Source organism: Metarhizium brunneum, chromosome 6 (genome assembly GCF_013426205.1).
Source record: "Metarhizium brunneum chromosome 6, complete sequence".
NCBI classification, from domain to species: domain Eukaryota; kingdom Fungi; phylum Ascomycota; class Sordariomycetes; order Hypocreales; family Clavicipitaceae; genus Metarhizium; species Metarhizium brunneum.
In genome coordinates, this window is record NC_089427.1 from 2,560,018 (window position 1) to 2,586,749 (window position 26,732).

Sequence of the window (26,732 nt, forward strand, 5' to 3'; positions counted from 1 at the left end):
GATGCGTACTTGGGTTAGGCAACCATTCGAATGCATTCAAGACACCCTACATCATGTCCTTTAACATGACAACGTGTCATGCAGAATAGATGGTCCAAATTAGTTGAGACTGGGTGTTGATGGTTCGTCATTAAGGGCCTCGTTGGGCAATTGGCAACCGAGAGCGCTCGGTTCTTGAAGGGTGGGCAATTGGAGCTCGAGACTAATGGCCCTGGACGACAAATTTTGTGCGAGCTACTCCGTGCGCCGTACACCAAGTCAATTCATGACTGTCCGTGGCCGAGAAATCATGGGTTTCAATGTTACCCTACAGCGCCAAAAGGATCATTTAAACCAGAAAGATTAATCAACCGGTCTGTCTTCTTCCACCTTGCCTTCCCCCCTTTTCCCTTCCGTGAAAGCAAGGAAGGAGCATTCACGCTGTCACAGACGTTACTCCAGCTGCCAGGTGCTAGCTAGGCTGCAGCGGGCGGGGCAGTTGGCAGACTCGGGCGTTAATTAGGAAATAGCCTCACGCCACCTTCGCCTGCCTTCGCCTGTTGAGCCACTCATAGCAAGTGGCTTTTGCTTGGCTCCAGTGAAGCTTGGTGCTGAGGCCCGCACTGGTTAGACCTGAGGCTTGAATTCCCGTTGGTCCCCTAATCCTCCAGGGTTCCAATGTCGGCGATGTCGGTTTCAAGCAGAAAATGTGCCTGGCGCCATATTGGATTTATCCTCAGACGCTTTTATCCAGGCACCAGTGCGCCTCTGCCCTCTGGTCTGTGGAAAAATTCACGATGCACCAGAATGGCATGGCCAATGTCGGGTCCAAATCTGGCGGACCCTCCGTGCAGTGAAGAATCATTTGAGCGTCGGGCCGGCAAGATGTAGGCAGAGATCTCGGAAACTGGTGTGAACTTCGCCTTTGGCTTCTCGCTTCTCCAACTCCAGGCAGCACCACCAGATCTCCGAAGCGACTGTTGCGTACTTGCATTCTATTCGGCCAAGTGTCCAAGGTGAGACTCAGCATCCAAAAACGCCTACCCCAAACTATTGTTCCTGGGGGTGGAACGTTTACTCCAAATACGGTTTGCGGCTTTCAGCTCCCCTCCTTGGCCAATATAAACATCGTCTGCTGGTATAAAGCCATCTCCAATCCCATCAACAATGTTCAGCACTATTCTCCTCACTGCCACCTGCAAACGCCTGCCATCGACGTTTTGTCCCCAGCATTCATCCGTTCTGTTGTCACCATCATCGCAGCTGCTGAGGAGTGGCAATTCATCCCTTCGTCCTTTTCCCCATCTTCCCAATCTTGTCATTTCCGAAGTTGCCATTCCCACAGCACCCTTCTAGCTCTACCAAGTCCACAAGTCCCAAATCGTCATCAGAATATCCGGTTCTTAATCCCAACTTGTTACTCAAATCGATCATGGCAGCCTCAAATTTGCCGCAATTGCCTGCTGCCCTTTCTGGTCTGGCAACTTTCATTGCCGAGAACCCTGGCAAACCCATGGTTGAGATTATGGAACCATATCGCAACTATGAAGCTCGTTTGCGGGAGGTTTACGCCCAAGATCGCCAAAATCCAATTCTGAACGATCCATATCTCAACGTTGTTCCCCTCTTTACCGAGGACACGGCCAAGATCACGACTCGAGCAAGGGAATTGTCTGCCGAGTCCGAAGATGAAAAATCCAGATATATCATGCCGCTGCCAGCCGACAAGCGAAGGCCTCATGGCTCACCAGCCACAGTGGCCGACTTCACGGAATTCCAGCACAACTTCAACATCTTTTCGGAGTCTTCGCTGGTTGAGGTCGATTGGAACAATGTGGTTGCCGCCGGCTCTTCTGTCGTCAACTGTTTACTGCCGGTGCCCAAGGAGTTCAAAGTTTCAAAGCGAAAGCTGCGCGAGTACTATCACGAAAAGTTCTGTCCGGCATCTGATGTCGATCTTTTTCTTTATGGACTGACCCATGACCAAGCCATTGAAAAAATAAAACAGATTGAGCGTGCCGTCAAGGACGCTCTTTTGAATGAAGTCACGGTCGTACGTACCAAGTATGCCATCACGATAGCGAGCCAATACCCCATCCGTCACATTCAGGTACGCTTTTCGCTATTCGCAAAGTCCACATTACTGTCTCCCGCAATGCTAAGGGTTGGTTGCAGATCGTTCTTCGTGTGTACAAGTCTGTCAGTGAGATTCTAACCGGCTTTGACATCGACGCTGCCGGTGGTGCCTATGACGGCAAACAGGTTTATGTCACACCCAGAGCATTGGGAAGTTTCATTACTCAGATCAATCACGTTGATCTATCTCGCCGCAGCCCCTCCTACGAGAATCGTCTGTCCAAGTACTCACACCGTAATTTTGAGGTTTACTGGCCAGACCTTGACCGAGCCAGAGTTGACCCTACCATTTTTGAGCGAAGCTTCCAGCGGACACTCGGTCTAGCCCGACTTCTGGTTCTTGAGAGATTACCCACCAACTATGCTCGTGAAACTTATCTTAATAAGCGACGAACTGAGCGTGGCAGACCTGCGCGATACCGAACTCTCGTGCCCATGCGAGGCAATATCAAGGATTCCCATGAGGATGAGGTAGCCGACTGGCTTTCGGAGGAGGATGTCAGTAACTATCACACCTTTACTGTTCCGTACGGAGAAAAGTTCAACGCCAAGAGAATTGAAAAGCTCTGCTATACCAGAGACTTGCTGTTGAACGCAGAGTGGAACCAGCCAAAGGAGCGTGAAGTATACCTTCATCGTCACCCTGCTTTCTTTGGACGCGTAGAGGACGTCATTGAGGATTGCTGCGGTTGCTGCCCAAAAGCAGTCACACCCGAGGAGATAGAGATTTCAGAGAAGGAGGCAGAAATTTACATCTCAGGCAAAGTTTCATTCCTTATTGACGATCCAGGTCGTCAGCAAATTGGGTCTTTCAATCCGCTTACAGAACAAGATTGGACGGATATGGCATACGTCGGAAATACTGCTCGACTTTGTCAGTCAATCGTTGACGGTGATATCGACGACGTGCTCAACTGGCTTTCCCAGGAAGAGGCCGACCCCAACAAGCGTGATTACACTGGGCGAACACCATTGCATCTTGCTGTGATGACTTCGACCCCCGATATTGTGAAGTGTCTAGTTGATCATGGGGTGCGCCTCACCGCTCGTCTAGCCGATGGTAGAACCGCTCTTCATTTGGCTGCCGCTCGCGGCAATGCAGAGATGATAAAGATTCTCATGGAAAAGAGCATTGAAAACGAGGAAGCTGAAGAAGAGAGGCAAGCTAGGCGCCGCCAGACTGCTCATGGAGATAAGGTTGTTGGCGCCAGGATATTGCAAGACACAGGAAGCAAAGAATCGGACGAAGAAGAGGCAGAAAAAGAAGAGGAAGAAGGCGAGGAGCAGTCAGATGAAGAATCAGAAGGTGAACTCATTGATGACGAAAAGACTGATCTCGATGTGCAGTCCCTCGCCACCGGCTCCTTCATTAATGTTTCGAAAAAGAAAGATGGTGAAAGCACAGATGATCTAGTTCCAGAACAGTCTGAAGATGAGCCAGATTATTATCAGATTGATGTGCTTGCTTGGGATACGCCTTGCTCGCCACTACACATCGCTATTGTCGAAGGCCACGAGGAGACTGTCAAGCTATTGTGCGATGTAAGTTCTTGCGAATCTTAGAGAGGCATTCGGTTTTCTCGCGCTTTGTTGACAACAGCTCTAGTATGGCGCCGACTCGATTTTGCCAGTGAAGTTTCTAAACAACAATAACGAGGCAGACACGGCGGCCCTTTTGACACTTACCCTGGCCCTTAGTCTTCCGAAAGACAAAGCTATTTCCATGGCTCGGCTGCTACTCAAGCTTGGTGCAACGTCTTCCCAGGCAGATGCTCAAGGATGTACAGCTTTCTACCGTTTTGTAGAGCATGGTGACACTGAACTCGTTGACACTCTGTTGGAGAACGATAAGATGGGTGTGAAAACGGCAATCAATCATATTGTATTTGGTGGCTACAGTTGGAATCCAGAAACCACCTCACCAGTTCACGGTGCTGTTCAGCACCGTGATTCCATCCTAATCCTCAAACTCCTCAACGCGGGAGCTGTTCCTGAAGTTGATTTTGATACTTGGCTGAAGGCTGCTAAGATTGCGCCGAATCTGTCCGGAAATCTCGGCGACCTTGACCGCTCCAAGAAGACTTACAAGCGGTCTTACGAATCTCCATTGTGCACTGCTATTCGGTATGGAAATATCGATGGCGCAATGAGGTTGTTAGAAAATGGGGCCAACATCGATGCAATGACACACGACACAAATGATGCCTTCGATAATGACTGGCGTTGGAGGTACACGAAGGGCACCTCGGTCTTGGATCTCGTACGCGACATGATTGAAATACTATCCAAATATGAAGGGGAAAAGTCAACCGTCACAAAGCCAGAGATACAGCCCGGCTTAGACGCCTATCTTGAAAAGCTTAAGCCCGGTACATACAAGCATTGGCTAGTCTCTAGAGATGTGCAAATCAAGAAAAAGAACTTCAGAATCAGTATGAAGTCTTACGAAAAGCACCTCGAAGTAGTGGATGATATTAAGGGTGCTCCGGAGAAGTTAGAGGCTGTAACAGAAGCCTTAGCTGGGTTCAAGTCTCTTGAAAATTTCATGATTTCCAAGGGAGCCAAGACGTTTGCCGAGCTGTATCCAAATATTGAATGCGAGAAGCGAAAGAAGACTTCCAAGGATGATAGAGAAAAGGACAAGGATAAGGACTACAAGTACGAATTTGTTTTCAGGACTGACAAGGACATGACCGAGGGGAGACGCGATGGATATATTCAGCTGTAGGTCCATTCTTTCCATATTCTATTCATACCGCTAACACTACAACCAGCATGGAGGCTGCCTGGAGTGGCAATCTGGAACGTATCAAGGAACTGACGCTCCAGGCTTGGGGCACGGAGAGAGATCAACCTCCGCTCAAGATCGTCATTACTGACAATAGTAACAACTCTCCATTCTCCGTTGCTTTCCTACATGGCCGTTTTGATGTTGCAAAGGCAATTCTGGAGATTGTCAACGCTCAATGGTCCCCTGCAGACAAGGATGAGGTTCGCTATAGGATCAAACAAGATCAGCAAGATGACGAGGATGATTATTACAGTGACGAGGACGCATCTGAAGAATCAGACAGCGAGCCACAGATTGAATCTCGTGTTATTGACAAGAACTTCACCATAGAGGATATTGGCCAGGTTTCTATGCAGGTCAAATCCCACATTACTGCGGTGCAGCATCTTTGCGATAGTGTGTCAACGTTCGACGTCAAGGACGGCGAAGCTTCCAAAGCTAAATGGCATCATCGCACGCTCTTCCAGCATCTTATGGAAAATGACAATGTCACTGGATTGAAAGTACTCTTGGATATGGCTCAGCATTTCAGCGAAGAAAAAACACCAGGCAAAGATGATGACGAAGCGACTTCCAGATTTACATTCCCTGAACGAGACTTCCGCTGGGCCGTGGAGCACGGAAAGACGCAAATGCTATCTCTCATTATCAAGCGAACCGGCGCAGGCGTCCCTCTAGATCATCTTGTGAAGAAGAGTGGTGTTGAAGTAAAGGAAAAGCCACGATATTACCAAGGGCTTACCGTTTATGGTAAAAAGAGGTTTGTGTTGTCTTACTCTCATTGCTCTTCACGTGTTTTGGGACTTGCTAACAGATGTGTCTTTACAGAAAGGATTGGGCAAATGCCGGCCGAAATGTGGTGAGCAGAACTAGTGGCATGAAGACTCCGCCGCTGCTGCATGCTGCACTGGAAGGATCAGTCGATGGTGTCGAGTTCTTCTTGGGCGATAAGCCACACAGACTCTATGCTGAGTTCGGCAAATCCAAGGCTGCTCACGAGGACTCGAGATTCAAACATTTGAAAGAGAGTCCTGGAGGCTTCAACAGGGCCATTTCAATGTGGCTTGGTGCTGATAGTAAGTTTCCTCTGTTCAGCCAATATCTATACCTACGTTGTCTAACCGTAATAAACAGATGACTTGGTCATTCATTGTGCAGTTTTGGGCAAATCCAAGGAATCGGCAGAATTAGTGGAGTACCTAGTAACAAACTGTCCCGAGTACCTTGAAAAGAAAACATCTGAAGGAGAAACGCCCCTGATGATTGCATGCAGGCTTGGTCGAACAGACTTTGCCAAGATTCTCATTAATGGCGGAGCCGATCAGTCAACTCGAAACTTGAAGGGCGAGAACATACTTCATGCGTGTCTTTCCAGGCTTCCCAAGGCTGCTCAACTCAAGCCCATGTTGGACCTCTTCGACGCCGAGCTCAGAAGCCATCTTTTCCTGCAACGTAAGAGCATTACAGAAAACGGCACCACCCCTCTACACACTTGGATCTGCCAAACTTCTGGACTTGGGGCCACCGGCGAAATCGAACAACACTATAGCAACTATTACTACCGCCGTGGAAGATACATCTCAAACCAAACCTACTCCGACGAGAAAGATGTTGTCGACATGCTAAAACTGCTCCTCGAGTGCTCAAAGGGCGAGGAACTAGACATGCTTAACGGAGCCGGCGAAACTTGTCTGCACACAGCCACCAAGCAGGACATGCTATCCCTAGTCAAAATTCTCCTAGAATTTAATCCAAAGCAACTCTATCGCGAAAATGCAGTCGGCCGAACTCCCGCAGAACTCGCTCATGATGGCCTCATCAACCACGTTTTCTCGCGGCCCGACCGCCCTGAAATCAACCGCAACGAACAAATCTCCGACATCGTCAACAAGTCTACCGAAACCTACCGCGATGAAGCTGTCTTCAAAGACAAAGTCGCCGATCAACTCAAGACCAACATTGCAGAGCTTGGTTTAAGCGGCGACTATTCCGCCAAGGACCTCGCGCTCATCCTGCCAGCCATGGGCATAGGTGAAGGCAAACTGGAGAAGAACTTGTCCACGGACAAACTCAAACAAGTAGAATGGGATTTTATGGCTACTACAATGGAGAAACACGCTGGTAAGAGACGACTTGTGAGTCTGAATGAGGCGAATGATGTCGCTAGACGGCTGGGAGAGAAGCACACTGGCTCGCGGTACTTTAGTGTCGAGTCCCGGAGAGATGAAGACGACGAGCTGGCATCAGAAAATGGAAAGTGGGATGAGAAGAACGATTTTGCTACGAGAGAGTTGGCAGATCGGTTGGCTAGTGCGTGGCTGGAGGAGAAGAAAGAGACTGAAGACAGCGATGAGGATAGCGATGATGAGTAGGTGGTTTGGAACACGAGAAGACTCGGCTCGACTCGATAGCTAAGTTGCTTATCATACAATGGCTTGATTTCATATTTCTGTCACTATTACTATCTCCTTTATAGTGCTTGGCCATTAACATGATGTTTTATTGCGGATGGGAGAAGCTCCATGATGATTAGATTCCAAATACACTTCCTCGAACTCCAAAACGTCAAATCCGTGACTATTACCAAAATTGAGCCCCATATATATTTGCATACACTTTCTTGGGAAAAAAAACACTCCAACTCCTCCACTCATGTACTGCTCACGCCACATAAACAGTAGCTTTGGGAGCTCCATCGCCCCAAAGTCCAACCACAGCCATGGCAAATGCAAGCGCAGCCAAACCAGTACGCGCAAAGTAGCCCCTGGCAAGTCTCTCAACCTCAACTCTCACTTCTTCCCCGTTGATATCCTCGATGTCCTCCTCACTTGCCGGTTCGCTGTGAACGTCGCCTAGGACTTCATAGCTGGCTTCCATTCTAGCGCGCGGGGATGACTTCCTAGGCTGCTGGCGCTGAGCAGGACGAGAAGCAGGTTGTGGGAGAAGACGCGGGATAACGGTCGAAACAACCGCGAGGACGGACGTATACAGAAGGTACGGGTGGCGAGCCCGGCGAGGCGAGAGAATGAAGGCGAGGAAGAGGGGTGCCGAAGCAAGCGATGTAAGTGTCAGGAGTGGCGTCTGCAAACTCGTGGCAAGGGAGGCGATGGCCTGCGAGGCGGATGCTGATGATGGGAGGCGCAGGAGCGCAGGGAGAGTGATGTTGGAGACGGTGTACGATACGCCCTGTGATGTGTTAGAGATGGTTCTGGGTGTAAGCCGAGGCCCTGTGCGTCATTGAAGCCGAGATGGCGATGCTGTGTGCTCGCCGCAAGTTTCAACATCTGCTACTACCCAGAGCAAAAACATCGTAGGCTGCGCCTCGAGCACATATCACCGCCATTCCGAATGGCTGATCAAGTAAGTACAAGAACAGGCAAACATACCGTCAGCAACCCCAACGAAAAAGTGCCCACGAACTTGAGGGCCGAGACGGCCTTTGCGCCAGCGCAGACCATGATCCTCGTTTGTGTCGGTTGATATTTCTCAAGTCGGTCAAGGGCTCGATACAGTGGCAGCAACGAAATTCCGGCAACCGAGACGAAACTGGTGATGCGTCGGAGCGGCCAAGAGGGGTCTGTTGGAGAAGGAGTGAGGAGTCGTTGGAGCTGGGGCGAGTGAGGCCACCAGGTACCTGTTAATATGTACTAGCACCGCTGCACAAGCCGAGCTTCAGCTGCACGATTGTCCATGGCCTTACGTCAAAGGCGGGCCATAGAGATGCCCCCCTTTCATTGGCCACCTGTGATGCAGTGAACAGTCTCCACCTTTTTGAACACTAGCCCCACACGAACTACCACCAAAAAGCTGTCCGTGTTTTTCTCAACCTGACTTTGTCTTCTTTGATTCCTTTCCTCTCTAACAACTGCATCAGGAATCGGTAAGTACACATACCCTTGCACGCAAAACCGCCCTGCCAGCACATGTCAAACAGTCAATCTCAATGATGAATTATTTGCTTTCAAACCCTCCATAATAATAGGAAGAGCCGTCTGAGACACCCCTCGGGTACAACCCCTTGGCTATAACACCAACTTGAATTTTCCTGCCGATGAGTTTTGATCCCGCTGCTATTTTCAAACTAGCGTCTCTGTCTTTTTATACATCGCCATATGTATTGAGCAGGGTGCCGGGGGAGTGAGGATCCTCGTCGTTGGGCAGGTTGGTGCGGTGGGGGGAGTGGTGCTTATACAATGGGTTTCTGAAGAGATTGTTGTGTGTTCTTTTATTCTTCTTTTTTTCTCAAAAAAAAAGTTTCACCTGTTTATTTTTTGACACAAGCTTTGTCTGAGACGTGTTCAGAGGATTGAGTGCTGACATGGCTTTGAAAGGTTCCATACTACGACATCTCGAGCGGGCGGCAATTAAGTTCGAACGCTATAATTTTATGTTGCGCTGCGCAACTCATGCAATCATTATATAGCCCAGCAATAATACACTTTTCCATTTCGCCCAATCTCTTGTTCACCAAATCGTGTCTTGACGTTAGTGCTACCAAAATAAAGTGCATTTTGAACCTTATGCATCACTGTCACTGTCGAATACCTGTCGTCTGCCACGAGCAGGACGTTTTGCAGCCAGATCCTCAAGATCTGAATCTGATGCGTCCATCGAAATAACTTTCTGAAATGTTTTTCTCTTAACTAGCGTGTCGACGTCGGGCATGTCGTCGCTTTCCTGTGTTGCTGAAAAGCGTGTAGGAACGTAAAACGGTTGTTTTGATTCTGCCTTGGGCGTACTTTGTGCTGACGCTGTCGTTGGTGATGTAACCTGCGATCCGACCATGCTCGATGTCCCTTGATTGTCTGCCACAACAAAGTCCAAAAGGTCCGCGCCATCATCTGATCCGCCATTTTCTATCAGATCACTATCCCGCTCACAATCGTCACCAAGCTCATCGCTATTGATGCCGGTTCTTTGTTTCGTTTTTCTTCCCTTTCGTTTACTCTTTGGTTTCTTGGTCCTCTTGCGAGCCCTGCTATTCATTCCTGGGGTCTCTGAATCATCTTCTAGTTCCGATAATCCAGCGATAGAAGTTGTCGAAATCTTCTTCCTCTTGCCTCTTGGAGGCTGTGATTCTTCATTGTCCGCCTCCATAGACCGCTGACGAGTCGACCGCTTCTTTGTTCCTGAATCAGAGGTATCATCCACATCTGGTTCTCCGTCAGATGCAATGAAAGCTCTCACCGTTATATCTTTAAAGTGGCTAGTGTCCGTCGACCGACATTGTCTGACCAGGCTCTCGGGCTCAGTGCCCATCTTTGCCAAGAGCTTAACAAAGCGTCGAGTGCAAGTGCCATGTTTCAGGTTTGCCACTGGCCGCAACTGCCTCTGAAAAAGGGGATATGCGGTCATACTAGGCATGTCTGTTTCCTCAACCACACTATGATTGAAAGGTAGGTCGCGGTAAGATCTGTCGAGCTCCTTAAGCTCCTCCTCGGTCAGAGCCACACTACTCAAATCCGGAATGCTCTCCAGGTCATTTAATTCGGGGTTCTGTTTGGGTTTCGATTGTTCTGGCTTTGGGCCACTTTTCATATAATACGACAATTTCTGAAATCCAGTCTCTACCCCATCAGGCATGTGAAACTTTTTGGGTGGTTTCTTCTTCCCGGCAGCAGGGCGACGTTTCTTTGGCTCTGGTAGAGATGGGTCCTGCGTGTTCTCAACAGGTATCTCCACAAACTTCTTTTCCACCTCTGGTCTAATTTCTCGGGGAACGATCCTCGTTGATAGGTCAAATCGAAAGTTGAATCGGCTTCCTTCACATATGAGTTTTTGCATACTCTCGTAGCTGTCCTTGGATTTGGCAAATTGATCTTCCTCTTTTCCTCTCATTAGCAGCAGAACAATATTCCCTGCCCTCTTTCGTCCAGTTCGGCCCATTCTCTGCAACATCCGAATTGGCGAAGCGGACGAGTCGTAACAAACAATAAGGTCGACTTGGCCAATGTCCAGTCCTTCTTCACCGATGGAGGTAGCCACTAGTACGTTGAATTCGCCCTTTCTGAACTTTTCAATAGTCTGGATCTGTTGTGCTTGTTTCATTCCTTCTCCTCGCTTTCCGTCCGCTTGTCCCACAAAGACGCTAGCCTTGAGAAGCGGCTGGTGCTTATTGAGTTGGCACACTATATCTTCTGCTGAATCCCGATACTCGCTGAATACGATCACTCGAGTAGTCGAGCCTTCCCCTTGGTCCATGAAATGGTTCAGAACGCAGTCTACCAACGCCGCAAGTTTGGGATGGCCAACAAAGCCATCTGTTCTCAGCCATCGCGAGATATGGTCCATCATTTTTTGAAAACTGGAGTGCTCGATGAGTTGCCGTTTGTATTTCGATCCTTTTTCGCCCTTTCCTTCCTGCTCGCTTCTAAAGTCTTTCATATTATCATAAAATGGCTTGATTCCGTGAAAATTGAGTAGTTTTATCGAGTGTGCCAGACTAGTCAGCACACTAAAGATTGCCCGCATCATGAACTGGACGCCCTGATTTGCATGCCGGCCTCGAGTTGCGAACCATTCTTTCTGAACCTGCATCAACCCATACGTAGACATTGCCATTGGGTTTCGACCATAATAAATATTCTGGGAGCCAAGTTTGTCGACAAGCGGTTTCAGTGCTTCTGTGAACAGCTCGCTAACAAGATTCATCTCATCCGATGGGTCAAGAACCATTTTCTCGATATTTCTTTCGTGGACATACTGCCTAATGTCAATTGACTCTTCTGTTCTGATTTCGCAGTGTGAAATGCCCAGATTGTCAATAACTTCTTGGACCGTTTCAATTTTTGAGCCTGGCGTTGCGGTCAAAGCCAAAACTCGGAAGCTCTTTGAGAATCTTCTTATAAGTTTTGTAACTTTTGCATATGCGTATTCGCCAACAGCACGATGCGCCTCGTCAATCACAAGAAGGGCGATGCTTTTAGGCTCCGCATACCCATGGGAGAGATCATTAAGCAGCGTTTGTGGTGTCATAAAAAATACGCGCCTCTTTTCCCACTCATCGGCTCTAAGAGCTGGCTGAATATCTCCCGTCAACAAGGTCGTATGTGATCGCGGGATGCCAACGATATTGTAGCAGGCGTCTATTTGTTGGGCGGCCAGAGGCTTTGTAGGGGCCACAAAAACGATCTTGGCTGATTTTGTCCATCGATAAAAGTTGAGCATGACTGTTGCGGCAATGAATGTTTTGCCCAGGCCCGTAGGCAAAGCGACGAGGGTATTGTTAAACAGGCTGTTCTTAACAATGCTGAACTGGTAATCTCGAATCGCGCCAAGATTTGTTGGGTAGACCCACGTTTCCATTTCCTTCCTGTCTAATTCGTGATGACTCGGCTCCTCGTGAGGCACGTCTGCTCGAAAAACTCTCTGTATGGGAGCTTGGGTACGGAAAGGCGCATCTTCACGAACCTCCGTCCCCCACAACGTCGTTTGCCGAAAGTTTCCCGACGCAGTCCTAGTCAGACCATTTTGCACTCTAGGTCCATTTGACGCTTTCCGAGATGTTGGAGCTGCCGCCACGGAAGTCGATGTTTCTGGCTCGGGTGAGGAGAAAGCATCTAAAGGTAAATCTTCGAGCTCTTGTGCCGCAGCTGCCAGAGGATTCGATTTCGTCCAGGTCTTATTTTCAAACTGCGCCTCATTTGATGACGGCTGTGAGATAGGCCGGGCCCTATTGGATGAAGATACCTGATCCAATGCCTCAAGGAAATCCTCGTCGACAAAATCCTCCCCAAACTCATCATCATCCATGTTTGAGGGGACCGACCAATCAGGCCACTGTTGAACTTTTGGGCACCTCTTTAATACCTCTGTATGGAGTGCATTTTAACTGAAACCCACCATACAGAAGTTGCTATGCATCCAGCTCGCGTGAGTCGGTGGTTGTCACGTCAAGCGCCGGCTTGGCCATGTACGCGTCTTAACATTGCTGCACAGGTTGACACGCGAAATGAGAACCGTATCACGTGATGTCATTAGTCGTCTTAAAAAAAAAGTGGTCGCCTTATCCACACGGTTCAAGGTTACTACATATCAAATAATAGACAACCTCGAACAGGTTCTATTCTTTAATTCAACGCTCATATAAGGCATTCACGTTCAGCCACGCACCGGCCTCATTGTCTAAACATCAAAACAAGTATCATAAACTGCTCATTCACGGCGTACTCCGAACATCACGTTGACTGGGGCTGGTGCCTGGGATGCCTGGTCTCTTTGACACAGAAAAGTGGGTCCTGAATGGACGTCGGTCACCAGGCTTTCACGCGGACCCATGTGCGAAGCTTGTCCATTTCTTCTCTTCATAACATCGTCTCTTCACACCGAGTGACCAGTCGCTCGCAACACCCAGCGCAAGTTCAGTTCATGTTTTGAGTGACACAGCGTTGACTTGCAGGCCGGTAGCTCGGTTTATAAGCGCTCATTGTAGCTGGCGACACGCTCGGCCACTCGAGCAACTTCTCCCACATCACTGCTTGGTTTAATGTGCGCCATCTCGTCTGTCTTTGAAGCACTGCTTTCTTTGTTTGGCTCCCTTTCTTCTACCCATCGATAACTTTCCGTTTCATCGGTGGCTATTCGATACTTCGAACGGAACTGCTTACACAGCCATTAAAGAAACCTTAGCCACAAACACATAAACAACAACTATAAACATCCAGCCTCCCGGCTGTCGAATCGCGTGTTCACCTTTCCCGAGGTGACCGAGACGAAATCACAACAGCCACTTCACCAGCTGCTTTTCAAAGTAACAACAAGTCTTCAGCGCTGAATTCTATCACTTGTTCCCTCACTTCGCCCTCTGGACGACTCTTCAATATGGCTCCCCGAGGTCCTCGAGCAGATGCCGCCCAGCGAGCAAATCGTGGTGCTACACCCAGAGCGAAGGCTACAACTAAGGGGGGCATTCAAAAGAGGAGGGCTGGTGTAACAAGGACCGACGTGGATGGCGATCTTGACATGGACGCCGTTGGTAAACAAGCTGCAAGAGCTATGGGAACCGAAACGAAGGGTCCAAAAGCAAAAACAGCGAAAGCCGCCCCAGGGAAGTCCCTTCGAGGCACCTCGGCAACAGCTCAAGCAGTTTTGAAGCATGTACAAGGGAAAAACTCCAGACTTCCTGCAGCCAGCTCAGGGCGGGTCACCCGATCGAGGGGCAAGGGAGTCGACTTGCACTTCCTCCGCGTGCATGGATTAAAACAGAGCAAAGCAGCAAACAACCAGGACGGCGGACTTAGTGATCTACTCATCTTCTTGGAGAGAAAAGCGTCCTCATTCACGGGAAATCAAACACGACAAATCATGATAAAAAAGGTATGTCGGCCATGAAAGCAAGATGCAGGGCGCCATCGTCTAGGGAGAAGTCGCAATGCTTGCGCACTGACGGCTTCGACACGACTATTTTCGTTGAGACACATTGCTCAGACGAAGACATGTTTAATCCGGCCCCGGTTGTGAAATATTCAGTTTTATAGTTACTCGCTAACAACAAACAGTCTCACATGGTTGGAGATTATGTCTTTATCGGTGCTGCGAAGGAGGACGCGGATGAGATCCTTAAACTCAACACTTTCACATTCGCCGGCGCACAACTGGAAATTGTCGAATCAACCGAGGATTTGGCAGGCCAAAGTAAAGGAACAAGATCCAAAGAGGGCCAAGAACTTGCAGCCAAGTTTCAGTCCATTTTGAGTCAGCGGTATATTGGCGGCGCAAACAAATTACTGAAACTTGATGCACTTGCTTCTGATGCCGCACTCGTCACAATGGGCATGTTTGAGAACCCAGATCTTGCATTAAGGTCATTCAAGGGTCTTATGGTCATTTGTGATGAGCTTTTTAAGACGGAGGAGGAGAAGAAGGAAGCTATTGAGAGCATCAGTCTTGCCAACAACAATATCAATGACGTTGCTGAGGTTGAAACGGTAGCAACAACGTTCCCTCACTTGAAGCACCTGGACATGAGTGGAAATCAGATCGCCAACGTGGCGGCCCTGGAAAGGTGGAAAGGCAAATTCAAGTCACTAGAAACACTCTACATGACAGGCAATCCTATCGATACTACCGATCCGAGCTACAAAACAACACTGTTGCAGTGGTTCCCAAAACTGCAGGATATCAACGGTGTGCGGGTCCGCACCGCCGAGCAAATCGCTGAACAAGAAGCTGCATCAAGGCCAAAGCCTATCCCACAGAGTGGCCCAGACTTCCGCGATGTGAACGGCATTGGCGAGAACTTTCTCTTGGCATTCTTCGCTGCCTACGACAATGACCGACAAGGCTTGGCGTCTAGACTGTACGATGATCAGAGCCAATTTTCGTTGGCCATTGACACACAGTCCGTTAGGGACAAGGACGCCCCCGCTCCGATGGGATGGGCTTCATACATCAGGGTGTCTCGAAACCTGATGAAGATTACACATCAAAATGCCAGAGTTCAACGACTTTTCAAGGGTGCCAACGTCATCTACGAATTGTGGAAAGGTCTCCCACCAACGAAACATCCCAACATCAAGGACGACCTGAGTAAATGGATCATGGACTGCCACCCACTACCCGGTCTTGCTGACCCTGCAGGCCAAAACCCAATGGGCGTGGATGGCTTGATCGTAACGGTACATGGAGAGTTTGAAGAATACGACGAGAAGACGAACGTTGTTGGGAAGCGAAGCTTTTCACGTACCTTTGTTCTGGGACCTGGTCGGCCTGGCAAGGAGCCTATTCGAGTCGTCAGTGATATGCTTGCCCTCAGAGCGTTCAATGCGCTACCAAACGTCTTTCTTGCGCCGAATCAGGCTCCTGTTGATGGCAGTCACAACACCGACACCAACAGCCAACATCAGGCCATGGTTGCTGAACTATGCAAACAAACTGGCATGGTACCGCAGTATTCGGAAATGTGTCTGGCCCAGGTTGGGTGGGAATTTGATAAGGCATTGGTGATATTCAACGAGAAAAAGGTATGTGCTATTGTACCCTGACACACTTGTACAGAGTCTAACTGTTTTTGCAGGCGGGACTGCCATCAGAGGCATTCGCTGTACCACCTCAGTAAAATAGTGTGGGACAGGTACCATTACAAACACCATATATCACAAAGAAGACCTGCGACCAGTTCGCGTCGAATTAGGTGCTATCAGGAGTGAGGAAGCACGAGTGCATTACTTGGCGTCATTGAGCGGCGAAACAAAGGAGAAGGGAGGACTATTGGGTTTATTTGATATCATGTTTTCTTTGAGGAGTTCGGGCGGGCTAACAGGCTTGAAACTGGCTTTTTTTTCTTTCTGTGCTGGTGTCGGAATCAATGTATGAATAGATTTTTGGTCGCTCGTCAGAAAGGTTCAATGGATACGCTTGACGGTCAATGAAGTCACCGGCAGATTGGAGATGTTGCAGTGAAGTTACACACGCTAGGGGGGTGATTTAGTTATATGCCACAAGACCTGATGCGACGCAAAATGCAGATTGGAAATGATGGTTTCAGTTGGGAGGCACCGGTGTAGGGTAGCACTGAAGCGGGAAGGCGTCACCAACCGTAGTGTAGAATGGAATTGGGCAGAATAAACAGGAACAAAGGACACCATGACCAAATCATCAACTGACATCGACCCGTGTATGGCACGTCACTACCTAGCACCCGAGGTGGTGGTGAAATTGACTCCTCGGCACATGTAGTTATGCACAACTCTCGTGTGCGGAGTACCCACGGGTCTCTCCCCCCCTCCCCCCTTCAAAAAAAAAAAGGTCGAGCACACCGGACCTTTTTTGTCATGGGCGCCAACGACAACGTGTGACATCTGTGCGTCTGCCTCCAACCACGATGTGTTGCTTGGGATTAGAACCACCTTGCCACCCACGATAAGCACCTTCACGGTAGTCTGCGAGTTGGCTTCACGAGGGGGCAGCCAATCAGCGCTGTGCATGGCATCATGGTAGGTGCTAGGGTGGTGATGAACCGCGCGCGTAGTCTCGGTGCTGTAGGGTGGGTGATGTAACGGGACACATTGATGCGTCACTTTGTGGTTGGGCTCTTCTTGCTGGCCATGGTAGGAGGGCGTGCTGCTGCTGGTTCTTTTTTTTTTTTTTTGGGTAGGGTCACTGTCACTGGTGGCTACGATGATACCGCTCGTGCGCTTCTGAGCTGGCGAGGGACACGCAGGGCGAAGTTGAGAGTCTCCCTTGATGTGGGTGGTGTGATTCAATGATTCACCTGGGTGGCCCTTTTTCTTTTCTTTTCAGCTAGACTGCGGAGTAGACTAGGACCTTTGTGTTTTAAAAAAGAAAGAAAGAAAGTATGAGCCTGTTGTTTTTGGTCTTGGTAACGGTTCTTGTCCGCCAGAGGCAGAACCGCTTGGGTGCATATGTGTGCCTACCTAAGTACTTAAGTACTTACCTAGGAGGGACTCTACCTGTGACAACGAAGTGTAAATGAAGTACAGTTTGGGTTAGCAGAACTTTATATACGTAGCTGCAAAAAGGGTCCATGGAGAAGCGTGACCTGAATCTGCGTCGCGGTGGCTGCTGGTATTGGGCGATGACCTGGGATCAAATGGGCACCGGACCCATGGGCCGGGGTGGGTTCTCGCCATGAAGAGCCTGGTACGTACTCCGTACAGAGGTACCTCGCACGTGGCTCTCAAATACCCGGTACCCTGACGCTCACCAAAGTTATTGACAAGTTACAAGACTACGTTGTAGTTGCGTTGGCGGTCCCGGGGATGGTTTTGTTTGAAAGCGTCAAGTATTTCTGACTTTCTGGGCCAAACCCACATGAGGCACGTTGCCATGGACGCATGAATTGGGATAGTACTACTACTACTCCGTACAATAACCCACATCCCCGAGCTCTTTGGATCGTCGGTGGGTTAACCCCGTGGTTACGATGCAAATTCTGCAACAGGACATGTGTGCCGCATCATCGTCTTTGACTTTTGGGTTGCTCGTTCCCAAAGAAACGTGCGCGATGCATGCATGGTGGGCACTAGCCGTTCCAAGATGGACAAAAAGAAGTCTCAATGTTGATCAGCAGGGTTAGGAGCCCAACTGCACCTGCAAGGAAACGGAAATAGTCGATGCCGGCAAGAGAATGAACACAAGAAAAAAAATATATCAAACAGAAATACTCCGTAGACCAAGCCTTTTTTTTTTTGTTTAATTCCATGGTGGCCAAGGCTGCCACGCGCTAGCATCTTCAGACGACCTCTTCAAGGAACATGACCAGACGACAGGACGATCTCGGGAATGGGGACATGGAACAGGCGGACGCAAGTTGAGTCAAGTAGTACAACCAGTACCAGACATCATAAGCACCTGAAGCAGGCCATTGATGGACCCTCGTCGGCTACAACTCCGTACCGATATTCCACATGTCCTGGGCCAGGTTCCCCGGTCCTCTGGCAAGCCGCTAGCATCAATTCGTGCTGCTGCTGCGGCGTGGCTTGGGTTGCGACTTCTGTGACTTTTTCGCCGTGCCATTAAAAAAATATCAGCCATTGCAAGAGACGACTTGCCTACTTTAGGGAAATACAGTCCGTCCGATTGCACCACGCAGATAGAGCCGTCTTTCATCTGACAATGTCTGGTTACCAGCTGTGCTTGAAGCCCCTGCTCATCTCTGCTGGCCTCATATCCCAAGCGAACCGGACTCAAGAGGAACCGGAAACACGAAGAGACCCGTTTCGTGCCCACCTGCATTGCTCTGCTCCGTACAATACGTATATACATAGCTCAAGAGCTATAATTCGCACTCGACGGAGTGCTCGGTTACTCGGATACGGAGTATGAAGTGCTATTTATTTCAGGCCAAGCTTTTGTCTTTGTCAGTTGATGCCACACATGACAGCCCAGAGCCATGTGGGATGTCGTGGCCCCCATCGCCACCACCGCTGCGGCTTGCACGCGTGGCATCACATCACGTCAAGTCGGACGTGGTCATGGCAGTTTCCGACCACGTATTGCCTGCTGTACCGTACGGGGTACATGTGTATGCACAGCACAGCTTCAAAGCATACGTACTATTAGCAGACAGGCAGTGCGTGCTATTACATGGCAGCGGATTATATCGTGCATCCGAGTTGACACACTCCCAAGCTTCAACCTAAGTACTTAAGTAAGCTGCGCAATGTACGGACGCAGTACTGGTACATGTACATAGTACTCCGTACTTCAGGGCATGCAAGCACAGAGAACAGACCAATGTCTGCATGTGCACATGTGGTGATGAAAATGGCATGGGCCTTGACCCCAGGCGGTCCATGGCCGGTTAGCGTGTTTCAGCCTGTGTGCGTGTACAGGACGCCAGACCGGGGGGAGGCTCGATCCATCGTCGCGATATCCCTGCTTGAAGCCGAGCCAGTCCAAACGCTGGTTGGCTGATGATCATCGGGTGTCTTTGATTCCAGAACGTCGCTGCTCGGAAGTCAAGTTGCTTTGCCAGAAAGCTCCTGATGTCATTTCTTGTGTCAATGTCTGCCATGACGACACTCCGCACCGTCATAATCTGGGCCAACATCAATCTAATAAATAAGCAGGTACTCCGTACATGTGTGCCGACCTAATTATCATCATGATAAACGTATTATTCATAGTACTTGACATGTTAATTAATAGCGCTTTTTAGCCAAAATATGTACGGGTAAAAATACTTGACAAAGGTGCTCCGGAGTAGATCAAAAGCTGCACCTCACCGCAATAAAAATATGTATTGCGCAGGAAGACTGATCGTCCCGACATCTGGATGCCCTGTTCCAAAATGCACTGTCAAGGTGTGTACTAGTACTACAAGTTTTCTGCAGGACACATACTTAAGTACATACGGGGGTCGGGAGCTTGTTGGGACCAGGGACCGTATGTATTGTAAATCTGTATAAATACTTTACCAAGCATGGAATTAATCCCCCTCTTTCTTTCCATGGAAGCATCGTTTTGAACCAGGACTACGGAGTACCCCGTAGCGTGCGGGGTACTGCAGCCGCGTTGCTGTTCCTTTTTTGTAGTGCTTTTTCTTCCTTTCCAGTTGTGGATATTTTGCTGTTGTTCTCAGAAGTTGTCTGTGGCATACTGCATGCTGCTGTATTTGACATCTTTTTCTCGTCGCGTCTTCATTGCATGTCATTTCGACACGTCGAGATGTCTTGATATTCATGCCAGCTACTCCGTCGATTGCCACGTTGACCACCGACGCCCAGTGCCATATTCATGCCCAAGACCAACTGCACTCCTTATATTGGCCAATATTGGCCAGGGATGGCCGATTGTGCCATGGCAGCTTTGGGAGTGTGGCCGCACTGCCTTGAAATATGCTAATTTCTCCCACGTAGAACTAATACCATGTTACGCCACCTTTCGACTTTATCTTTTAATGAAGGGCCCACGATTGATATGTATACACACGGAGTTGACGATTTGAGAATGGTATTTGCAGTACTGCTTTAGAGTTGTTCATTACCACCTAGGCAGTCGAGGCGCCCAGAAACCACTAGTCAACCGTACTAGAGAGACGGACAGGTCGAATAGGCCTAGCGCACAACGTTAGTATGCATTTTTGCAGTATGGAGTAAGACAAGACGTGTTCATTAAGATGGGATTTGAATATCGTGCCCTGTGGGGTAAGCGTTCAAATACACCATCAAGAGTTTCGTTGGAAGAGTAGTGCTCCGTAGAAAAGCAAAGAATTCGCAAGACGAAAAAAAAAAAAAAAAAAAAACAAAAAACAAAGCCAATGGAGCATGCCGACGTGTCGGCTGAATGGCTCATGTTCCAGTGGACGTTGGACACTGAGTACCATGTGTGTATGTAGATGCGGTGAGTAAGAGCTCTGGAGAGACATGGGATAATGTTTGCTTTGTTCGTAACACACTCAGCTAGGCGGTGGAATTTTTTTAGTTCGACAAAATACTCCGGCGTCCGGGTAGGTATGACTGCGAAGACTCCGTCGAGGTACATACGATACCCAGTTGTGTCTCGAATATTGATCATGATTTTTTGTGGTGCTTCCTTCCGTCCAGCCATCTACTTCGTAGCTCGACGTTGTCATCCTGCAGACGATTGAGCGAAGCAGCCCTGCATCATAACGCTTCCCTGCAGCTCAAAAGCCCAACCAACCTCTCGTGGCCTGGAGAGCTGCCTGCGCATGGTGATAGGCCAAGTGGTGTGAATGTCTGAACCCCTTTTCCCGATTCCCAGCCAACTTGTAGCAAGTGGCGGTGATTGGACGGGGGGGACAGGCAGGGACAGTGATATCCAGCCACCATAGTAAGCCACCCGCAGGTCCAACACCCATAGAGGTCGATCAAGGCAGGCATGTATCGAGAGCCAAAAGAATACGATTCCATTGTTCGATGAAGCTACCGGAATGCTGGGTACCGTGTCGCGATGTGGGACTTGCACCGCTGGAGGCTTGGCGGTGGGTTGCGCCCATAATGGAACTTTGCACACGCGTGTTGATTGGCCTCACCTGGATGAGGTTCCTCCAGCCCCAATACCGCCTTGGTCAAGAGGATGACAAGTCGTCAGTGGTGAAGAGAGGGCGGAAGGCTGGAGAGGGGCGACGGATTGTCTTGTCTGTTGGGCGACGGGTGAGCGTGCTGCGAGGACGAGGGCGTTGGTTTGGTCAACCACTTTGTGCCCAGACAGAGATGTCTCCTCTCCCTTCTGTTATTGTATTTTTGCGCGACAGGGCCAACAAGTTCGCTGGTGGCCCTTGCTTTGGGACTGAAGGGAGGCCACCGAGTCGCAATACATACTCCGTACATACAGAGAGAGTACTCCCTAGAGAGAGCACTGTGATAGCAATACTACTGCAGCTCCTATCTGGGGTTTCGCTGTCATTGTTTCGAGGTAGACTGGCTGGTTCTGGACAGTGCGTCAATGCATCTCATTCGTCGTGCCGTCCAATATGGAAATACTGCTACTTACGGGTCTGGTGGACTGCGAGTTCGTGGACGGCATGTCTCGTCCCGTGTGTTTGATGCCGTGATTGTCCAGTGCTACGGAGACTGTGTGCCCGTGTACGGAGTACTGGTGTAACAAAGGCGGTCCGGCCAATTGGTGAGGGAGCAAACCGGCGGCGACGGTCAGTCAATGCACTCTGTGAGGTGATGATGGGATCAATTCTGGATGTGCAAGGGCCAGGGCCAAGGCCAGGCAGGGCCAGTCGTCAATCGTTCAATGTTGACTCGACCCCCCGGTGCCAGCTATCGAAGAGCCCGGGCGCCGTTGTGGACGCTGTGTGGGCGCTCTCCGGTGGACCCAGCGCCGGCAGCATTGAACCCGGTCAACTGGCCAGTACGTCAACGTGCAACTGGGTAGCATCGCCGGTGCTCGCGCAGGTGCCCCTGGTCAACTCTTGAAGCTTGTGCATGTGGCCCTGGTCTGTGTGCCCCTGGTGCCTGTGCCCGTACCTGCACCGGCACCTGCACCACCTGGGCCGTAGTACCAGTACCAGTACCAGTACCAGTGCCAGTACCAGTACGCGGTACGGAAGTACGTACTACTTGTGCCTGTACGGAGCACCAGACCTCTTTCTGGCTGCCAGGCCGGGCCAATCTGGTCTCAACTGGTGCTCAAGTGCCAGTTGAGTTGCAGCATCGCACCGTTGACCTACCCAGTAGGAGCAGTTCCTCTCCTGGCTGTCTGGTTCGTTCCTGGCCATGTTCTGGTCTGGTCTGGTCTGATTTCCTCGCCCTCCCCCCACGTCCCAACCTGTCCCATTCTATTTGCCCATCCCATGTTCCATCTCCTGATCCTGTCGACCTTCATCTTCCCACCCTCACACTCTCTCCTCTTCCTGGAGTTCCTTTCCGTTCTTTTCTCCAAACGCCTTGCAGCTGGTCTTGTTGCTGCCCTACCTTGAACTTCGCCTTGTCTTTATAGTTTCTTCCGTGTGCCGTCGAACAGCAGCCCTGCGCTTGCTTCTTTTCCACATCGCCTTGGAGGTTTCAGGCGTTTCCGACCTCTGCCTGAAATCGAGCTGCTCATCCTTTCACATTTTTTTTTTCATATGCACTCGACGAATTTTGGAATTTGCTGGCAATATCGACGTCTAGACGACGCAACACGACAAGGAATACCGTTTTGGGGGACTCGAACCAACTGAAACTCGCGTCGACTCTCAACCGGAATAATTCGAATCACCAGTGCCTTACGCTCCGTATTTTCCTGCTCTGCTCGTGTTCTCGCTGCATGAGGCCGAATTTTTCGAGAGCAACCGCAGCCGTTGCAAATCCCCCGTTTGCACCATAACTCGGGCTTTGAAACGCCGTAATCCGTCTCTTCTCATACCCGCCCTGGTTCGAACTGCCAACCGCAGAGCAGGCTTCTCGCACATATTATTTGTGGATATCAAGCCAATTGATTGTGCTGGCTTCACTGTCGTCATGTTATGAACAAGTTCAAGTGAGAAATTAACATCGTGTGATTTGGCACTAGGCAATTTGCCCATTCTTGCGAGCTCCCTCTGCCTTCAAGGAACATTGCAAACATGCCTGCCCCTGAACCTTCCAAGTCCTTAGACAATTCGTGCACTGTCGTTTACAATGGCACGCTTTACTCCTATTCACCTGAAGGTTTCGTGTCAATTCGCCTTGAGGATGGCGCGAAGTGGAATATTCTTGACTCTGGCGTGAAAGTCACGGGTGCAAGTTGCGTCGGCAGCGCCAGACCGAAAAACATTGATCCAGCTTTCTTCGTGGTTGGTGGCCAGGCAGACTCCGAGGACTATCCTGGTTTACAAAAGTTTACATATTCGACTGGAAAATGGTCCACGGTTCAACCTACCAATATGGTCACAAAGCACCGGCAATGGCATTCGTCAACCTACATCGAAGCAACCGACACAATTCTGGTATTTGGTGGGAACCAAGATGGAAAGAGTGGCCCGTCGGCAGACACATTTATAATACAGGCTTCAGAGCCTTATACTGTCACCATACCTCCTCCTCCGGCAGTGCCGTCTAATCAGCCCCCAGCCAGCTTGCGCCCGATTCTCGCCTCGGCAACCGATGCAGACGTGATTCTGGTAGGAGGCGGTGACAATCCTGACAATACAAAGGTGTACTGGTTTAGCGTGGGAGGCAATTGGCGATATACTGACTGTAGTCTAGCTGAGCCTATCAAGAAGGATACCAGCTCAATACAGGGAACAGTCGTCTCAGGAGAGGATGGGTCGAAGAACTTGATATTGTTTGATCTAAGCCAATCACCAAACCAGGTCTCTCGTGTGGTTATACTGGATGGCAATGGAAAGTCCTTGACTAACTCACCTGTCATAACCTCTCGCGATGTCGACAGGGACAAGCGCGATCTGACTTTGGCTAATTGGCCAAAGTACAACTCTTCTTTGGCGCCAAAGGAAACGAGGGAAAACTATGCAATGGCACGAGGCCCTAATGGTATGGTTGTCTTTTCCGGAGGCAACCCCAAAGATTCCATCGCATTATTTGATACGGCGAATAACGGTTGGATCAATGCCACTACCTTCTTTGACAGCACACAGAAGGTTCTCTCGAGCACTTCTACCACGTCTTCAGCAACCTCGACCTCTACATTATTCACATCAACTTCATCAAGTTCTGTCGCTGCTGCGACCTCTACCACAGCAGCAGCTTTGCCCCCGGTATCCGACACGCCGGAGGATTCGGGTCCTAGCTCAAATGCTATTCTTGGTATTACGCTGGGCTCTATTGCGGGTTTCCTTGCGCTTCTAGGTCTTATCCTGTTTTTGCTTCGGCGTCGCAGGAAACAGCTTGACCACACGGAAACGGGGAGACCGAGCCACACTCCATCTGAAGAGAAGGACATGTTCGCTTTTAACAAGAGCCCATTGTCCCCACCTCCCCATTTCAAGGGACACCGGCCACAAGCATCGGCTGAATCCTATTCCTCTGTTGCTATTCTCATGGGCCGAATGAATAAGGAGAAATCTGGACTGAGCAGGAAGCCAAGCAACGACACGGCACGTAGCTCTGTGAGCTCCTTGCATAAACAACTTAAGAGTAAAATCAGCAAACCTATTCCTCAGAACATGGTACATCCATCTCTGCAAATTTATGAGGAGCGTGGTGTAGCATTTGATCCTTCTGTGGCAGAACCTCGTCCTCGAAATGGTCGGATGGAAGCCAATGATGGTACACGTCGAAGCTCTGGTTGGAATCGATATTGGTCTGGTGGCAGTGCCTTACAAATCCTTGGGTTTGGCAGCGGCAAGAGGAACACCATGACTTCCGAACAAAGCTCTCGGTACTCGGATGTTACCAAGAACCCTCGCGCCACGCAAGACTCGGCAACGGTTCCGCCGCTGAACTTCGAAGGGCGACCAGCTGTAAACAGTGTTAACTCTGGCAGTCCAGTAGTTGCACAGTATGTCAGCCAAATGCCTTTCACTGAGGGTATGTCTGGAACGATTGAGCGACCTGTGTCGCCAGTATCCTCAGGGTACTCCAGTGGCATTCCGGAGAGTATTAATGAGATATGGGATCCCATGGAAGCTAGTAAACCATGGGGGGCCAATCGTGCTCCGAGCAGTGCATATGGACCTAGCTCATATATGACATCGGAAGCTCCTGGTGATCCTCCGGCTGTGCAGCCTCCTTCGGGAGTCAGCAGGCAGCCGCAACTCGCTATGGCGTCAACGTCTGATATGAGCTGGCTTAACCTTGGAGACCAATCCCGGGTTTGAAAGAGCAAATAATTCCTCCTTGATTAGGGAGATCTGATGACGTTGCTCTCTTGAGACGCGTTCTCACGACCTAGTGGTGTAATACCCAGCGACACGTTTGGCGTGGTGCAACGCTTGCATTTGAAGCAGACACTGCTTTTTGGCAAGTCGAGGCAGGGCAAAAAAAAGTACAGCACACTTGTCTTAAAACAATTTCTCACATTTCTTCATCTTGTTCATCTCCGACTGGATCACTCAGGCCTATGGTCTCTAAGAAGACTCGGAAGGCTGGTGTCAACTCAGCACAAAGCATGACCTGGCGTCGACATCTCTTGTGTTTGGACATATTTCGGATTATACTCTGTGATTGCGCGTTCTATTTTCTCTGCATCCTAGATCACAGCCACTCATTGGCGTTTCTTTCTCTTATTTCCATATTTTGGCGTCATTCGTTACGATACCACCGCTACCCTCTTGTCGCATGTAATTCGTTGAAATGAGGAGGATAAGGCTCCCTGGAATATAAGAGGATTGTCAGAGAGACGCGAAATAAGACTGCTTGCCGCGAGACAATGGGCAACCAGTCTTTGTATGTATATTGCGGCAGGCAGTTCTGCAAATATGTAGCTAGCTACAAAACACATGCATGACACTAGTCTAACATTCGGCCTTGTGAATTCTCGATTTTATCTGCATATGTTGTCGGAATGTCTCATGTTTTGTTATGTAAGATAGTTGGCAACGCTACACTGGGTAAAGTTGTCAACTGGAGGACTGCTGTAGCTCTACCTTATGCACATGACAAAGTTGATAAAAGAGAAGAAAACACAGGCGAACGAAATGGTTCTTATAATAAATATCTCTGGAACAGTTTCCCCCCCAGAATCGCCCGGTACACGACGGTGTAGTTTCGCAGGTTCCACAGCGACGCCTCACAACACCAGGATATTTATTCTGTCAGAGAGGTGATATACCTTTCTAAGCCTTGCTACGAGATACAAGATGCGCGCACGAGGCTACTACTTTGGTCAGATGAACGGACTGCTCCCATTGACAGCAAGAGGGGAAGGTGGTCACGACGTCGGTCTCCAGTTTGCTGCAAGGAAGTCTTCAGCTCGCGTAGGTCTATTGGATTTCTGTCTCAGCTTCCTTCCTCTTCCTTTACTGACT

At 49.6% G+C, this 26,732-nt stretch overlaps 5 protein-coding genes across 5 annotated transcripts; 3 read left to right on the top strand and 2 right to left on the bottom strand.

Annotated features, from left to right (window-relative positions):
* Positions 1 to 1,411: 1,411 nt before the first annotated feature.
* G6M90_00g101190 (uncharacterized protein) lies at positions 1,412 to 7,278 on the top strand (the record flags this gene model as incomplete). The annotated part of the gene is made up of 6 exons (XM_014690740.1): positions 1,412 to 2,089; positions 2,155 to 3,657; positions 3,722 to 4,839; positions 4,890 to 5,666; positions 5,735 to 5,982; positions 6,041 to 7,278. The coding sequence occupies 6 exons, from the start codon at positions 1,412 to 1,414 to the stop codon at positions 7,276 to 7,278; spliced, it is 5,562 nt and encodes a 1,853-aa protein (XP_014546226.1).
* A 289-nt stretch (positions 7,279 to 7,567) lies between these two features.
* Positions 7,568 to 8,364, bottom strand: ATG33 (Autophagy-related protein 33; the record flags this gene model as incomplete). The annotated part of the gene is made up of 2 exons (XM_014690739.1): positions 7,568 to 8,092; positions 8,293 to 8,364. The coding sequence occupies 2 exons, from the start codon at positions 8,362 to 8,364 to the stop codon at positions 7,568 to 7,570; spliced, it is 597 nt and encodes a 198-aa protein (XP_014546225.1).
* Positions 8,365 to 9,424: 1,060 nt separating this feature from the next.
* MPH1 (ATP-dependent DNA helicase MPH1) lies at positions 9,425 to 12,658 on the bottom strand (the record flags this gene model as incomplete). Its single annotated transcript, XM_014690738.1, has 1 exon — positions 9,425 to 12,658. The coding sequence occupies one exon, from the start codon at positions 12,656 to 12,658 to the stop codon at positions 9,425 to 9,427; it is 3,234 nt and encodes a 1,077-aa protein (XP_014546224.1).
* A 1,068-nt stretch (positions 12,659 to 13,726) lies between these two features.
* MEX67 (mRNA export factor MEX67) lies at positions 13,727 to 15,962 on the top strand (the record flags this gene model as incomplete). Its single annotated transcript, XM_014690737.1, has 3 exons — positions 13,727 to 14,221; positions 14,404 to 15,867; positions 15,921 to 15,962. 3 exons carry the CDS (start codon positions 13,727 to 13,729, stop codon positions 15,960 to 15,962), a joined length of 2,001 nt encoding a protein of 666 aa, XP_014546223.1.
* Positions 15,963 to 23,387: 7,425 nt separating this feature from the next.
* Positions 23,388 to 25,583, top strand: G6M90_00g101230 (uncharacterized protein; the record flags this gene model as incomplete). Its single annotated transcript, XM_014690736.1, has 1 exon — positions 23,388 to 25,583. The coding sequence occupies one exon, from the start codon at positions 23,388 to 23,390 to the stop codon at positions 25,581 to 25,583; it is 2,196 nt and encodes a 731-aa protein (XP_014546222.1).
* Positions 25,584 to 26,732: the final 1,149 nt, after the last annotated feature.